This window comes from Ictidomys tridecemlineatus, chromosome 1, assembly GCF_052094955.1.
Source record: "Ictidomys tridecemlineatus isolate mIctTri1 chromosome 1, mIctTri1.hap1, whole genome shotgun sequence".
NCBI classification, from domain to species: domain Eukaryota; kingdom Metazoa; phylum Chordata; class Mammalia; order Rodentia; family Sciuridae; genus Ictidomys; species Ictidomys tridecemlineatus.
The window spans coordinates 262,111,751-262,128,600 of record NC_135477.1 but is presented as its reverse complement, the minus strand read 5'-3'; the positions used below and the strand labels follow the sequence as shown (position 1 = coordinate 262,128,600).

The following is a 16,850-nucleotide window of genomic DNA, read 5'->3' as shown; positions in this document are numbered from 1 at the left end:
CAGCCGGCACAGTCACCAGGAGCCAGCCCAAGTTACCAATTAACTGGGCTCCTTGAAATAAATGGGCCCACGTCCCCGAGGAGGGACGATTCCGTCTCCAAGTTCCAGCTGAGCTCCAGCCAGCTGTGCCCGGGCTGGTGTCCAGGGAGGCACCCACTCTGCACCTGCACCCTGGGAGACTGGCAGCATGGCCCAGGCCCCAAGCCCAGGTCCGCTGGTAGACAGCTGTGAGGACGAGAGGCCCCGCTGGGACAGCAAGTTCCAGTACCTCTTGAGCTGCATTGGGTTTGCCGTGGGGCTGGGTAACATATGGAGGTTTCCGTACCTGTGCCAGACCCACGGGGGAGGTAAGCCTGTGGGACCTGAGATGCACCTGGGGGGGGACGGTCCACCTCCCGCTGGCGTGGGGTCTCCATCACTTGGCCCCAGTCTGAGGGTGGGAGCTGGCCTTCCTGGAATGGCCAACTCACCATCAGCCCAGGAAGTGCCCAGGCCTCTGAGTCCCCGCACAGGGTGCCGGAGCCCGAGGACCTCGGCAGAGTCAGGGCGCAGTGCTGGCAAGGTGACGCCACTTCTCAGTCTCGATCACGCCGGTTCTCGACAGAGCTAGAACCCCTGGTCTTCTCAACCTGTGTCCAGGTGGCCCCGGGCTGATTCCATCCCAGATACACTTTGCCAAGGAGCCACCACAGACAGTGGCTCCCCTGAGAGCCGGGGGTGGAGGGGCGTGCAGCTGACCAGGCCTGACAGTGTTAGTCCCTTGGCCATCAGACCCACACCTCAGAAGCCTGTCGGTCAGACAGCTGAGCCTCCTGGCCATCACCTGCTCTCTTCACGTGGCCACAGAGGTGCAGCAGCCACACAGCCCTGTGCAGAGCGGCACTGCTGACCTTGGCAGCTGACCTGGGGGGTCGCTGACATCCCCAGCTGGGACGCCGGCCCACGTTCCCTCAGGGCTCCGGCAGCCACTGCAGGACCCGCCGTCTCCCAGGGCCCGAGGATGGTCTCCCGCTGCCTCGCGCTCCTGGCTTTTCCAGGTGGAATGCAGGAGATCTCCCTCAGGGTCCACGGCCCGAGGCCAGTGCCCAGGCGTGGCAGGGATGAGAGCGTGTGGGCCTGGTGTCTCTGGCTGGAGGCAGACCAGTGCCCTCCTGGCTGCCAGGTGGACAGCCACGCTGAGGTGCGGAGGGTCTTGGGGCTGGCACTGGCCTTGCCCTAGGAGCCACCCTTTAAAGCTCACGGTCTGTTAAAGAAGCACACTGGCCAGAGTGTTTTGAAAATGCAGACCAGCAGAGGAAGGAGAAGGGTCAGGACTGCCCAGGGCACTGGTCCCATGGGGTCTGCTGGGACTGCACACTGGCCCTGTACCTCCTCCCATGGAAGAGGCCCCAGGGAGGCTTCTGGGAAGCCCAGGCCTCTGCTGCCCCTCTCTGTGCCGTACGCCCTGGACACACCCATGGCTCCAGTGGCTCTGGGAGCTTCGTGAACTTGCCTTCCTGAGCCGCGGAGCCCCAGGTGGCCCCGCCTGGGCACCTGGGTGCACTCGTGGGCAAGAGGGGAATTCTCCACCATTGAAGGTTTCCCCAGCATCAGCTTCTGGACGTGCAATCGCTTGGCAAGTCATTACTACCACCGTGAGTATCCATTTCTCTCCCTTCACACCCACTCAGCTTCAGAGAGCTCCTCTTCAAAGGCAGGACTGAACGCAGCACTGTACCAGAGCAGGGCAAAGGCCCTGGGAAGAGTTACAGCGACCCCATCACACGGGCCCTTCATGGCCAGCTGCTTCATCATGTCCTTAGCACATTAAGTGCATCCGACGCCCAGGGAGCCACCCGGCACCTGTCAGGGACTGAGGTTCCCACCAGGAAGCTAGCAGGACGGTGTGGACTGGGCTGGCTGCTTCAACCCCATGCAGTGGGATCTGGAGGAAGCTGTCCGTCACCCCCTTGCATTGCATGTTTGTCCGTCATGGACCTGACTCTGGACCTACAGACCCTGGAGAATCATGAAGTCTTGCACCCCAAATCACTCTGGTTCAATCACTGTGGTTCACGCACACGTGCCCTGGCGCTGGCAGCGCCAGCCCTGTACCTCCCTCGACACTGACTGGCTACGAGCCTTGCATATGAGCTTTGCAGCTGGGTTGTCGGTTTCCACGAAAGACTGAGTTCCATTGGCCCTGAGTGGCCTTCTGTGGGGTCATGGGAGCATTTCCGCTGGGCCTGGCGTCCCTGGAGCCCGCCTACAAGGCTGGCTTCGCAGAGGTCTTGGCGAGCCCACGGAATGCCGAGCACCCCTACCCCTTGTCCAGTGCTCACACTGGCCTCCCAGGGTCCCCTCCATGAGGTCTGGCCTGTCTTGCCTGGCTTGTCCTGCAGCCCCAGGCCAACGGAACCTCCTTTCCTCCCGACACTCTCTCAGTGGTTGGTGCCCACGAGCCTTTCCCTGGCACTGCAGCCTGTGACGTGGGCGCTTCTCCCAGGGCCGCCTCATGCACAGTGTAGGCAGCAGTCAGCAAGGCACTGCCACCTCCCCCTCCGCAGGAGACGCTGCACTCCAGCGCAAGGGCTTGGGAGAGCTGACTGGAGCTGGACGTCTGGCGGCCTGACCATGCTGGTCAGCTCTCCTTCTTTGTTCAAATTCAGCAATGCTCTTTCCCAGCTCTCCCTGTGTTCTGTGTAAGGGCAGCGGACAGAACGGGTTCCCCGGCTGGGTGTGCCCCGAGCTGCTCCCCAGCCACGAGCCTGCGTGGTCTGCTTCCTAACTAGTGTTGCCGAGGAGACCCTGGAGCCACGGAGGAGGACCTTCGCCACCGGCTGGCGTCCCGGGGGCCTGGTCTTAGAAGGCTCCCTGCCATCGGCCCTGGACCCACACGTGCAGATGGGGACACGCCTGTCAGCATGTGGGAGTGGACACAGGAAGAGTCTTCATGGCCATTAATGGAGAGAGGAAGCAGCTGCCCACCAGAGCTGAGAGGCCGCCATCCTCCAGCAGCTGGGGTGCACAGGACCCTCCGCTCTGGGAGAACCATGTGTTCTAGGCCTCGGGGGCAGGCTCTACTGGGAGTCAGTGCCCAGCTGTCCAGCTGGAGCCCGGCCCTGTAGGCCCCGGGAGGGCTCGCCCAGCTTCATGCCCTCAGCTGGGGGGAGGTGCTGTGCCCTGCTGTCCACGCCTGGCCCATCCCGCCTCTGCCTGCTGCCTCCTCTGCCTGGGAATTGGTTTGGGGCATGTGCTCCCTCCTAGGGGCCTGAGGGGCCCTCATCCCACCACTTCTGTGGGCGTTCACCCCACAGCACCTGGACAGGAAATGAGGGCAACATGTGGGCAGCAGAGATGAGTCCCAGCCCACCCGGGGCCATGGTCAGAGTCCCAGGTCCTCTCCCAGGAAAGATCAAGAGATGATCAGAGTCGCCATACTGCTCTGCCTTCCCTGAGCAGAGACCACTCCAGACCCAGGAGAGCCACGTGGGGGGCCCTGGGAGACCACTCCAGACCCAGGAGAGCCACATGGGGGGCTCTGACCACTCCAGACCCAGGAGAGCCACGTGGGGGGCCCTGGGAGACCACTCCAGACCCAGGAGAGCCACGTGGTGGGCTCTGACCACTCTAGACCCCAGGAGAGCCACGTGGGGGGCCCTGGGAGACCACTCCAGACCCAGGAGAGCCACGTGGGGGGCCCTGGGAGACCACTCCAGACCCAGGAGAGCCACATGGGGGGCTCTGACCACTCCAGACCCAGGAGAGCCACATGGGGGGCCCTGGGAGACCACTCCAGACCCAGGAGAGCCACGTGGGGGGCCCTGGGAGACCACTCCAGACCCAGGAGAGCCACATGGGGGGCCCTGGGAGACCACTCCAGACACAGGAGAGCCACGTGGAGGGCCCTTGGAGACCACTCCAGACACAGGAGAGCCACGGGGGTGTGGCCCTGGGAGACCACTCCAGACCCCAGGAGAGCCACGTGGGGGGCCCTTGGAGACCACTCCAGACACAGGAGAGCCACGGGGGTGTGGCCCTGGGAGACCACTCCAGACCCCAGGAGAGTCACGTGGGGGGCCCTGGGAGACCACTCCAGACCCAGGAGAGCCACATGGGGGGTGCCCTGGGAGACCTCTCCAGACCCCAGGAGAGCCACTTGGGGGGCCCTGGAAGACCACTCCAGACCCCAGGAGAGCCACATGGGGGGGCCCTGACCACTCCAGACCCAGGAGGGCCACGTGGGGGGCCCTGGGAGACCACTCCAGACCCCAGGAGAGCCACGTGGAGGGCCCTGGGAGACCACTCCAGACCCCAGGAGAGCCACGTGGGGGTGTGGCCCTGGGAGACCACTCCAGACCCAGGAGAGCCACGTGGGGGGCCCTGGGAGACCACTCCAGACCCAGGAGAGCCACATGGGGGTTGCCCTGGGAGACCACTCCAGACCCCAGGAGAGCCACGTGGGGGGCCCTGGGAGACCACTCCAGACCCAGGAGAGCCACGTGGAGGGCCCTGGGAAGCCACTCCAGACACCAGGAGAGCCACGTGGGGGGGCCCTGACCACTCCAGACCCCAGGAGAGCCACGTGGGGGGCCCTGGAAGACCACTCCAGACCCCAGGAGAGCCACGTGGGGGACCCTGGGAGACCACTCCAGACCCAGGAGAGCCACGTGGGGGGCCCTGGGAGACCACTCCAGACGCCAGGAGGGCCACGTGGGGGGCTCTGAGCACTCCAGACCCCAGGAGAGCCACGTGGGGGTGTGGCCCTGGGAGACCACTCCAGACCCAGGAGAGCCACGTGGGGGGCCCTGGGAGACCACTCCAGACCCCAGGAGAGCCACGTGGGGGGCCCTGGGAGACCACTCCAGACCCAGGAGAGCCACGTGGAGGGCCCTGGGAAGCCACTCCAGACACCAGGAGAGCCACGTGGGGAGGCCCTGACCACTCCAGACCCCAGGAGAGCCACGTGGGGGGCCCTGGAAGACCACTCCAGACCCCAGGAGAGCCACGTGGGGGACCCTGGGAGACCACTCCAGACGCCAGGAGAGCCACGTGGGGGGGCCCTGACCACTCCAGACCCAGGAGGGCCACGTGGGGGGCCCTGGGAGACCACTCCAGACCCCAGGAGAGCCACGTGGAGGGCCCTGGGAGACCACTCCAGACCCCAGGAGAGCCACGTGGGGGTGTGGCCCTGGGAGACCACTCCAGACCCAGGAGAGCCACGTGGGGGGCCCTGGGAGACCACTCCAGACCCCAGGAGAGCCACATGGGGGTTGCCCTGGGAGACCACTCCAGACCCCAGGAGAGCCACGTGGGGGGCCCTGGGAGACCACTCCAGACCCAGGAGAGCCACGTGGAGGGCCCTGGGAAGCCACTCCAGACACCAGGAGAGCCACGTGGGGGGGCCCTGACCACTCCAGACCCCAGGAGAGCCACGTGGGGGGCCCTGGAAGACCACTCCAGACCCCAGGAGAGCCACGTGGGGGACCCTGGGAGACCACTCCAGACCCAGGAGAGCCACGTGGGGGGCCCTGGGAGACCACTCCAGACGCCAGGAGGGCCACGTGGGGGGCTCTGAGCACTCCAGACCCCAGGAGAGCCACGTGGGGGTGTGGCCCTGGGAGACCACTCCAGACCCAGGAGAGCCACGTGGGGGGCCCTGGGAGACCACTCCAGACCCCAGGAGAGCCACGTGGGGGGCCCTGGGAGACCACTCCAGACCCAGGAGAGCCACGTGGAGGGCCCTGGGAAGCCACTCCAGACACCAGGAGAGCCACGTGGGGAGGCCCTGACCACTCCAGACCCCAGGAGAGCCACGTGGGGGGCCCTGGAAGACCACTCCAGACCCCAGGAGAGCCACGTGGGGGACCCTGGGAGACCACTCCAGACCCAGGAGAGCCACGTGGGGGGCCCTGGGAGACCACTCCAGACGCCAGGAGGGCCACGTGGGGGGCTCTGAGCACTCCAGACCCCAGGAGAGCCATGTGGGGGTGTGGCCCTGGGAGACCACTCCAGACCCCAGGAGGGCCACGTGGAGGGTGTGGCCCTGGGAGACCACTCCAGACACAGGAGAGCCATGGGGCACTGAGCCCAGCGTGACTGGACAGCCCTCTGCCCTGTGGGGACTCCGCACACCTCACAGAGCCCAATTCAGCATGGGTCTAGCAACCACGCAGCACCTCTGGGGTGCCCCCAGCACTTGGGGCCCCTCCCCACTTCAAGAGGACGGCACGTGGCTCTCCCTGACCCCCAACACACACTCACTGCCCAGGGGGCAGTGGGTGACAGCCCGTGTCCCCCCAGGGGCCTTCCTCATCCCCTACTTCATTGCCCTGGTGTTCGAGGGCATCCCCCTCTTCCACATCGAGCTTGCCATCGGCCAGCGCCTGCGGAGGGGCAGCATCGGGGTGTGGACGGCCATCTGCCCCTACCTCGGCGGAGTAGGTGCGCACACCTCCCCCAGACCCTGCCCTGCTGCTGGGGGCCAGGTCCTCCCGGGGGGCGGAGGCAACCCCATGCAGAGCGCGCTTGTTCCGGAAGAGCACGGAAGCGTGGTGCGGAGGTCTCACTGGGTCTGTTTCTTCTCCCTGGCTTGGCGTGCTGCCCACCCACAGGGCTGGGCTGCTTCACGGTGAACCTGCTGGTCAGCCTGTACTACAACACGGTCCTGGTGTGGGTTCTCTGGTACTTCCTCAACTCCTTCCAGTACCCGCTGCCCTGGAGCAGCTGCCCGCTAGACCTCAACAGAACAGGTGAGGGCCACGGCCGGGGGCTGGGGGCCAGGGCCAGTGCCAGGTGGACAGAGGTGGGAAGCAGGTCTGTGCCCAGCAAGCACACTCACGGGCCACTGTGAAGCCCGGCTCTCGTCTTCCATTGCTGGCCTCTGGTGACCGGGGCCCAGTTCCCTCACGGGAGGCGTGGGCCTGGCACAGCTGCTTCTGATCTCCACTGTGGCCCCGAGGAGAGGACAGAGAGGCCTGTGGGCCTCCAGGGAGGCCAGGAGCCCAGCAGCACCTGGACGGGCCCTGACCTGCCCCCCTCTGTTCCAGGGTTGGTGGGGGAGTGCCAGGGCAGCAGCCCCGTGAGCTACTTCTGGTACCGGCAGACGCTCAACATCACGGCCGACATCGAGGACAGCGGCACGCTGCAGTGGCGCCTGGTCATGTGCTCGGCCGCCTGCTGGGCAGTCTTGTATCTGTGTGTCATCAGGGGCATCGAGACCACAGGGAAGGTGAGTGCCCCTGGCAGGGCCCTGCCTGCTGCACCCGCAGCTGATGTGGGGCCCGCGGCCTGGGCCACTGGGAGACGCCCCCCGCACCCAGGAGCCCTCTGCTCTGAACACAGGCAGCCACCCCATCCCGGCGATCTGCTGGCCACGTGGGAGTGAGGATCCGAGTCCCTGCACTGACGGTGTTGTCCTTGTAGACAGCCCTTTACAGGTCTCCCTCGTCATCTGATTGGACCGTCCCTGCTTTTCACCTGAGGTGCTGAGACATTTGCAGTTAATGTGACCATGACAAGCTGTTTTGCCCCTTCATTAGTTAGGCTTTTGTTTGTTTTTTGGTACTGGGGATTGAACCCAGTGGCACTTTAACCACTGAGCCACATCCCCAGTCCTTTCTATTTTTTATTTTGAGACAGGGACTTGCTAAATTACTGAGAGTCCCACATTGCTGAGGCTGTCCTTGAACTTGAGATCCTCCTGCCTCAGCCTCCCAACTTGCTGGGATCACAGGCGTGCCCACGGTGCCTAGCCATTCTTCCTCTTCTACTTCTCTTTGTTCCTGTTTCTGCTTCTCTCAGTACTTTCATGCTCCATCTGCCTCCAAAAGGGGTGGTCAGCTGCTGCAGCGGCTGCCGTAGCAGGTGGCCCGTCTTCGAGTGGTGACCAAGCAGTATGCTTGAGAACTGCAGCACATTTCACTTGTCCTTCTGTCCCCCAGAAGGACAAGTGGAATGTGACTGTGCTTCCGTTGCACATTCTGCTGATAGGCTGCTAATGGCAAGTGCACTGCAGTGTGTCCTGCCTTAGGCAGGCAGCTGTCTTTGAGGGACTTCGATAATAGGGACGCTGCACTGGTTTCCACCCATGAGGCTTCCCCAGGGGCAGTGAGGACCCCTGGAGCCAGGGCCTCTGCTCCCCAGCAAGGGCTCCCCACATTTCTCCTCTGGGGCATCACTTAGTCCCATCTGTGCACACACAGGTCCTTTTCAGGGGATGGCAGAGTCTGTGCGCCCCTGGCCATGCCTGAAACCCCTGGGATGCAGGAACTCTGTGCCCTAGCCCTGTGTATGCCCTCTGCCCCCTGCTGAAGCCGTGTGTCCTCTCCCATGGGCATTCTGCTCTCGAGAGGACTGGAATGATTCCGCTAGACCAGAGCCGAAGTTCCAAATGTCCCTGGAGAGGCACCCTGAGCGGTTGCCAAAGTCTGTCAGTGCTGGGCTGGGGGCAGTGAGGAGCAGCCTCCATGTTTAGACCTTCCCAGGTGGACACCAAGGGAGCAGTCTTGCCCACACCCAGCTGAACATGGGGAGAAGAACCTGCGGGTCAGTGGGGTCATCGGGGTGAAGAGGAGGGGAGAAAGAGGGAGCTGGCAGCAGAGCAAGGGCTGACCTGCCAGGGAGGGAGACTGGACAGGCCCAGAGGGGAAAGACACAGGTCAGAAAGGAGGGTGTCCCGGAGAGACGGGGAGGCCCAGGACCGGGCCTGGCCAGGATCCTTCCAGCTGGTCCCAGGAGGTCAGTGCACCTCGGATGAACCCAGAGGGGCATGAAAGTGTGCCTGACTGTTCAAAGCCCCTGGCGCCCCATCCCTGGACTGCCCACTGCTGGCCAGACACAGAGGACACTGGCCCCGGTGCTTCTTGCTCACTGCTGCTGCGGAGCTGCCCTGTGACGGGCCACGTCTGACTTCTGCTCTCCCTCCAGGCCATCTACTTCACAGCCTTGTTCCCTTACCTGGTCCTGACCATCTTCCTCATCCGGGGCTTGACCCTCCCTGGGGCCGTAGAAGGCTTGATGTACCTGTTCACACCCGACGTAAGTGAGTCCTGGCTCCAGGGCGCAGGCCAGGGTCACAGCCCTTCCTCTCAGGCGTGAGCACCCGGGAGACGCACAGGGGCCCTGGGCAGTCCAGGGTCAGAAGCCAGGCCAGCCAGGGCAGGGAGCCACGAAGGTGGGAGGGGCTGCTGGGCCTCAGGAAAGGGGCTTTGGAGGACTAGGAGACAGTGGGCATGAGTTCACTGGTGGGACCAGGAGGCTTTGGCGCCTCGAGGACACCTGGGCAGAAGGCTACAGGAGGTTCCGGGAGAGCTGGCCGGGACCAGGTGTCCTGGCAGCAGAGAAGCAGGGCACTGAGTGCAGGTGGCTCCCACCCAGGGTCCTTCAAGTCCCCCCAAACCACCAGGTCTGGGAGGGCGCGTAGATTGCTCCTGGACACCTGCGCTGCCAGGGCCTATAAGGGCCAGCAGAGCTGCAGGCTTGCCAGCCACCTCACAGAGTGGCCGGCACTGGCCATGTTCCGTCTCCCCTCTAAGCCCACCAGCTCCTGCATGGTCCCCAGTTTTTGGTATCTCTGCTGGCCCCACCTGCGGCGAGAGTGCCCCGTGGGAGCCCCGCGAGGCTCTGCAGCAGTGCTGGGCCGAGGTGTGGTCTGCCTGCTGCCTGAGGAGGCCACCTGACTCATTCCAGATGCAGATTCTCCAGAACCCTCGGGTGTGGCTGGATGCGGCCACCCAGATCTTCTTCTCTTTGTCCTTGGCCTTCGGAGGACACATTGCCTTGGCCAGTTACAACCCGCCCAGGTAGGTGGCTAGCTCGGGGGTGCTGAGCCAGCATGCTGTGGAGACACACCAGGCTCCACCTCCCGAGCACTTGACATGGAGACCTCTTGCTGGGTGGCGCCGTCCCCTGAGGGCTGCTGGGTCAGGCCGGCACCCTGAAGAGCAGGTGCAGGAAGAGAACTCAGGTCATCAGCCAGGGGCGGGTTCTACGTGTTCTGAGTTGCACCAAGGACGTGGCACTCACTTGGAAGTGAGCACTGGTCCAGGGACACATGTGCCACGGCCAACCTGGGTGTGCTCAGAGAACCAGGGAGATGACGCGAGGCGTGGGGTCACAGTGATCTAAGCCACGAGGGTCTGTAAGCAGGTGGGGTCTGTCTGAGGCGGAGGTAGCGGCAGCCGTCCTGGCAGAAGTCCTTCTGGCCCACGGCCGTGGCCTCCGCAGCGCTGGGCTCACAGAGTCTTCTGACACGGTCAGAGCAGCATGGCGGGCCAGAGCCCCAGCCTCCCGCTGTTGCTGCTAGGCTGGCCCGGGCGACCCACTGTGCTGGACAACTTTCACATTTCTTTCATGACGGGCATGATGCTGACTAGATCCCTAGGACTCAGGGACCACAGAGGCATAGATACAGCGTGTGCCAACCTCAGTAGTCACCCAAACAGGCCACAGCTGGCCCCAGGAGGCAGAGCTCTGAGAGTCCAGGTTAGCACACGGCACTACCACTGCAGCTCCTGGACACGAGTAGCCAAGACACACTGCAGTGGCACAGGAGGCGGGCTGGGCAGGAGGGGGACAGGGCAGGAGGGGGACAGGGCAGGAGGGGGAAAGGGCAGGAGGGGGACAGGGAAGGAGGGAGATAGGACAGGAGGGGTGGAGGGCAGGAGGGGGGCTGGGCAGGAGGGGGACAGGGCAGGAGGGGGGCAGGGCAGGAGGGGGAAAGGGCAGGAGGGGGACAGGGAAGGAGGGGGATAGGACAGGAGGGGGGCTGGGCAGGAGGGGGGCTGGGCAGGAGGGGGACAGGGCAGGAGGGGTGGAGGGCAGGAGGGGACAGGGCAGGAGGGGTGGAGGGCAGGAGGGGTGGAGGGCAGGAGGGGACAGGGCAGGAGGGGACAGGGCAGGAGGGGTGGAGGGCAGGAGGGGGACAGGGCAGGAGGGGTGGAGGGCAGGAGGGGGGACAGGGCAGGAGGGGTGGAGGGCAGGAGGGAGGCAGGGCAGGAGGGGGGCAGGGCATGAGGGAGCAGGGCAGGAGGGGGACAGGGCAGGAGGGGGATAGGGCAGGAGGGGGCTGGGCAGGAGGGGGCAGGGCAGGAGGGGACAGGGCAGGAGGGGGACAGGGCAGGAGGGGGATAGGGCAGGAGGGGGCTGGGCAGGAGGGAGCAGGGCAGGAGGGGGACAGGGCAGGAGGGGGACAGGACAGGAGGGGGATAGGGCAGGAAGGGGGGCAGGGCAGGAGGGAGCAGGGCAGGAGGGGGACAGGGCAGGAGGGGGACAGGGCAGGAGGGGGATAGGGCAGGAAGGGGGGCAGGGCAGGAGGGGGACAGGGCAGGAGGGGGAAAGGGCAGGAGGGGGACAGGGAAGGAGGGGGATAGGACAGGAGGGGTGGAGGGCAGGAGGGGGGCTGGGCAGGAGGGGGACAGGGCAGGAGGGGGACAGGACAGGAGGGGGATAGGGCAGGGAGGGGGGCAGGGCAGGAGGGAGCAGGGCAGGAGGGGGACAGGGCAGGAGGGGGAAAGGGCAGGAGGAGGACAGGGAAGGAGGGGGATAGGACAGGAGGGGTGGAGGGCAGGAGGGGACAGGGCAGGAGGGTGGAGGGCAGGAGGGGGGCAGGGCAGGAGGGAGACAGGGCAGGAGGGAGCAGGGCAGGAGGGGGCTGGGCAGGAGGGGGCTGGGCAGGATGCAGGGCTGTACCAGAGGCTGTGGACATTCACTGGACGTGTTCCCAGGGCACATGGGTGCCAGTCTCTAGGCACAGTCCCAAACTCCTGGCCTGCAGCCCCTGCTGGCCGTGGCCTCTTGTACTCTGATGCCCAGCAGCCTCCAGCTGCATGCAGGGACCGGGCGGTCCTGGGAGCACAGGACACCTGGACCTCAGGTGCAGAGTGGGCTGAGGAGGGTAGTCTGCATGGCCCACAGAGCCCTGGGGCAGGTGTGTGCTTGTGCCCAGGAACAACTGCAAGAAGGACGCTGTGACCATCGCCCTGGTCAACAGCCTGACCTCCTTGTACGCGTCCATCACCATCTTCTCGGTCATGGGCTTCAAGGCCACCAATGACTACCGGCAGTGCCTGGACAGGTGAGCACAGGTGCCCTCTGACTTTGTGGAGAAAGAGCGGGTGGGTGCGTTCTCCCTGTGGGTGGGGAGTTCATGCCCACCCACGACTTCAGAACGTGACCTGCTTGGGAAAAGAGTCTTTGCAGATGAAACTCAGGCTTGAATTGAGGTGAGGTCATCCTGGAGTAGGGTAGGCCCCGATGACAGGTCCTTAAACACACAGAGGAAATGGCACAGAAGAGGGCAGACACTGAGGGGCCACCAGAGGCTGGGAGAAGCGGGCAGCCTTGTCCACCAGAGCCCTGGGAGGGCAGCCCTGCTGACTGTCTCGGGCACCACGCTGTCGAGACTGAGGGTGGGTCCTGCTGTGGTCACTCAGGCAGGACACTGGATGCCTGGGACCTGGGGCACCAGGCTGGGATGCCTGTGTGGCCAGGATGGCATGGCTTTGGCAGGACTGTGTCACAGGGGTGGCCTGCTGTGGTTCCAGCTGCAGCTACTCCACAGGCTTCCAGCGCGTCACCCCTGGAGTCTGGGCAGGTGGACCAGCTCCCCTTCCATAGGGGCCACTCTGCCCACATGGGGACAACACCGCAGGGTCTGGAGACATCCTTGGTCACCATACTCTCTGGGTCAAGGAGGGGAGTCCTGGTATGTGCAGGCCAGGGACCCTGCCAGGATGCCCCAGAGAAGGGACCACAGGGACATCCTTGGTGCCACAGGGGGAGGCCTGGCTCTAACCGCCAGCGTAGGCACAGAGGGGTGCATGCACCATGTGCAGCCTGCGCCCCCAGCTCCCGGGGCGGCTGAGCAGCAGGTGCAGCTCACAGAAAGAACAGCGGGAGCCCCACGAGGACCGAGCCATGGCGTTTCCGGCTTCTTTGCGTGAAAAGTCAAGACGGCATCCAGAGACCAGCACCCGCGGCTGGGGTTGGGCCGAGCCTCTGTAGGCACCTGCTGTGTCTGCAGTCTCACAACACCAGGTCGCGGAAGGCAGGGCCATGTCCTTGGGAAAGCGGGTGACCTGCAGTCACACTTCCTTCCTCAGCCACCACCTGCCCACCGTGCCTCCATTCAGATACCTGTCTACGCCCAGCAGTGGCGACAGGTGCGGAGCCCCAGCCGGCAGCGTGGGCCCAGAGCCTTCTCAGCAAGGCAGGCTGCGCTGTGCTGCACACGGCAAAAGAGCCCTCAGCTCTGTCCTGGGCCACTTCGTGCAGCGAGACTGCCAACCAAAGCAAGTGACATGCTGCTCAGCAGACGCCAGAGGAGCCCTGTGTGCACAGAAGCCCAGACTCACCCCCTCGACAGGAGCCTGCAGGTGCACGGTGTCACTCCCCGAAGATCTGCAGACAGCCACCACAAAGCGCGACCAGGAGGACCCACCACGCACAGCTGCCTCTCCCTGGAGCCGAGGAGCTGCCCTGCAGGCCCAAGAGCTGGGGGCGGGCAGACTTGGTTGGCCCTTGAGTGCTGCTCCCCCGGGGAACTGTGCTGGAGAGGGGCTAGCCGGGCCAGGGTCCCCCCAGAACACAAGAGGCTGCGCCCTCCCAGAAGGCTGCCCTCGGTGCCACCTCACCTCCTCGGGAACCCCACCTCACCTGCACCCACAGAAGAGGGCCCCTCCAGGCCCAGAGGCTGGGAGCAGCCTCCCCTATGTCTGCTGAGTGACCACCCAGTGCTGGCCCTGACGCAGCCTCCATGAGATCCCACAGGCAGCCAGGAGGGACAGAGCCCTTGCTGGGAAGCTGCCAGGGGCTCTGTTCCCCTGGATGTCCGCTGGCCAGGACTGATGGCCCAGCCCCACTGACCACCCCCTTCCGTCCTGTAGCAACATCCTCAGCCTCATCAACGAGTTCGACTTCCCAGAGCAAAGCATCCCCAGGGACGACTACCCGGCTGTCCTCATGCGCCTGAACACCACACAGCCAGACAGGGTGGCCCAGCTCCCCCTGAAGGCCTGCTGCCTGAAGGACTTCCTGGACAAGGTACCAGGGGCAGGCCCTCCACAGAGGACCGGGGGCCTTGCCGCAGACGGCTGTGAACATCCCCACAGGCCCAGAGGGAAGGACCCGTCCATGCCTGCCTGGGAACCTGCCCAGCAGGTCAGGGGACCAGGCTCCACTGAGGAAGCAGGCATGGCGGGGCCCAGGCCCTCCAGGGGAGGCCAGAGCGTGGTCACAGAGGCCAGTGGATGCCTGGGACCTGGGGCACCAGGCTGGGATGAGCAGTCAGGAGGCAGGGCCTCGGCAGCGCCTCATGGCGCCCAACCCCAAAGCCCGGTGTGCTCACCTGCTGGCTTCCTGAAGGAGAGGTCCCTCCTCCCCTCGGAGCTCACCGAGTTGGTCTCCACCTGACTCCGAGAGGGACGTGTGGTGCGTGGGGACCGTGCACGGTGTCCACGGGGTGCCCTGTGTTGCAGAGTGCCTCGGGCCCGGGCCTGGCCTTCATCGTCTTCACGGAGGCCATCCTGCACATGCCGGGGGCCCCGGGCTGGGCCGTGCTCTTCTTTGGCATGCTCTTCACCCTGGGCCTGTCCTCCATGTTCGGGAACATGGAGGGGATCATCACGCCACTGCTGGACGTGGGGGTCTTGCCCAAAGGGGTCCCCAAGGAGGCCCTGACTGGTGAGTCGGTGGCTCAGCCACCTGGAGGGCCTGTCCCCACATCCAGCCTCCAATCCCCTGTCTGCTCCACCTGATGTCCATTTGCCCCTGTCGCATGCAGAGCTCGGGGGGCGATAGCCAGGCTGCTCCATGCAAGGTGGGGCCTCAGTGGAGGAGGGTGGGCTTCCTCCTGCACTGGCCCTGAGGTCCTGGCAGCACAGGGAGAGACAGGGCAAGGCACTGGAGGACCTGGAGTCTCCTGTCAGATGCTGGAGTGGCCTGCACCATGTCTGTCCCCAGGACTGGCCTGCTTGGCCAGCTTCCTGTTGGCTACCTGCTTCACGCTGCAGTCTGGCAGCTACTGGCTGGAGATCTTCGACAACTTCGCGGCCTCCCTGAACCTGATCATCTTTGCCTTTCTTGAGGTCGTTGGGGTCATCTATGTTTATGGAATGAGGCGGTGAGCTGACCCCCAGGGAATGCCCTGGCAGCCCCCCGGTGAGATGGCGGGGCTGGCAGCACAGGCCCACTCTACGTCTTGCCGGATCCCAGCGGGCTTGGCTCTGGGCAGCCTGTGGAAATGCTGGGTGGGGTTCCCAAGCTCCTGCCTCTGAGGGTGGCCTGCCCACGGGGCCTCCCAGGAGCCTGAGTGTCCCACGCAGGTTCTGTGATGACATTGAGTGGATGACTGGGCGGCGACCCAGCCTCTACTGGAAGCTGTCGTGGTGGGCAGTGAGCCCCATGCTGCTGCTGGGCATCCTACTGGCCTACATCGTCCTCCTGGCCCAGAGACCACCCAGCTACAAGGCGTGGAGCCCCCAACATGTAGGTCCTTTGCCTGGACCCAGACGACCCACATGGTGACACTCCTGTCCTGGCAGCCTGGCCACTGCTGGCATCCAGGAGGCTGGAGATGTGAGCAAGTGGCCTTGCTGTGAGCCTGTGGCCACTGGGGCACAGGGTCCCGGGTAGAGCAAAGCCAACTCCAGGGGGCAGCCTGGGGCAAAGGCTGTGGTCAGTAGAGTGTGGACCCCAGCCACAACCCAGGCCATCACAGGTGCCCCCTTAGGACACCGACTCATGCCATACTTCCCGTGGGTGGGGGGACAAGAAGAGGAAACTGCCCACTGGTGGTCTGCAATAAAGGAAGTGGTGCCAAGGGCGTCCTGAGCTGGCCTCGTGCCGTCCACACAGCCCCAGGCTTTCCGCAGCCTCGGGGACCAGTGCCTCTGGGGCAGGTCCTGCTCTCCTGAGAAGGGTGCCCAGCAGGCTGAGCTGCACACCTACCAGGCCTCTCCCCAGTCTCAGAACGGGGCCCCAGGATGGCAAGGGCCAGCAGAGTGGCCTTTGCTGAGGAACCGGTGTGCGTGGCCCCTCTGGACACACCCTGCCCCTCCAAGCCCCAAAGCTGGTGGCTAGTGCTGCCATCCCACACAGGAGGCGACTGGGTGCACGGGCCCAGCCACTCCATGGTCCCACTGCAGGAGGGGCTCTCCTGGGCAGTAGGGCCTGGCCATGGCTCTTGCACTTTCGCTCAACCTGCTCCTTTGTCTCGGGAAGGGACCAGGTGAAGCAGCCACCATAGTTCCAGGGGCTGACGGCTGGCTCAGTCCCAGGTGCCTGTGGCCGGGGGACGCAGCCTCTGCCCCGGGCGCCCTGATGAGCATGCTCTCCTCCTGACAGGAGCAGTTCCCCTCTCGGGAGGAGAAGCTCTACCCAGGCTGGGTGCGCGTCATCTGCATGCTCCTGTCTTTCCTGCCCCTGCTGTGGGTCCCAGCTGTCGCGCTGGCCCAGCTGCTGGCCCAGCACAGGCGGAGGCTGAAGGACACACAACCAGACACCAGCATGAAGCCAGAGGAGGGCAGGGGCTGCTGAGGGATGGGCCAGGGCGGATGGGAGCAGGGACTGCCGGCCTGTAGCCTCAGACCTAGCCTCATTACACGCCTGCTGCCACAAGACCACGCGATCGTTGCTTCCTAGCTTCTACCGTGTCCACGCTGCCTGCAAAGGGATTCAGACGTCCCGGAACACGTGGGTCCAGGCAGCCACGGCGTCTGATCCCTGGGTCCTGGCCATCCACGTGAGGCTGCTCCTCCAACCCAGGTCCCGCAGGGTTGCAGTCTCTGTGGCCATTCGCTGTCCCCAGGGGCCAGCCGTGCCCTCTCCTCACCCAGAGCAGCATCGCTCAAGGGACCTGAGGGGCAGACACG

At 65.0% G+C, this 16,850-nt stretch overlaps 1 protein-coding gene across 4 annotated transcripts; it reads left to right on the top strand.

Annotated features, from left to right (window-relative positions):
• Positions 1-76: 76 nt before the first annotated feature.
• Positions 77-16,598, top strand: Slc6a18 (solute carrier family 6 member 18). Of its 4 annotated transcripts, XM_078018589.1 has the most exons (13): positions 77-347; positions 6,283-6,423; positions 6,594-6,731; positions 7,029-7,210; positions 8,908-9,018; positions 9,670-9,782; positions 11,927-12,055; positions 13,083-13,355; positions 13,866-14,022; positions 14,457-14,661; positions 14,941-15,100; positions 15,303-15,465; positions 16,324-16,598. In XM_078018589.1, exons 1-13 carry the CDS (start codon positions 188-190, stop codon positions 16,513-16,515), a joined length of 2,124 nt encoding a protein of 707 aa, XP_077874715.1. In that variant the 5' UTR covers positions 77-187; the 3' UTR covers positions 16,516-16,598. The 4 variants fall into 4 exon arrangements, with proteins under 4 accessions (XP_077874715.1, XP_005340785.2, XP_077874717.1 ...); XM_005340728.4 differs by lacking the exon at positions 13,083-13,355; XM_078018591.1 differs by lacking the exons at positions 11,927-12,055; positions 13,083-13,355.
• Positions 16,599-16,850: the final 252 nt, after the last annotated feature.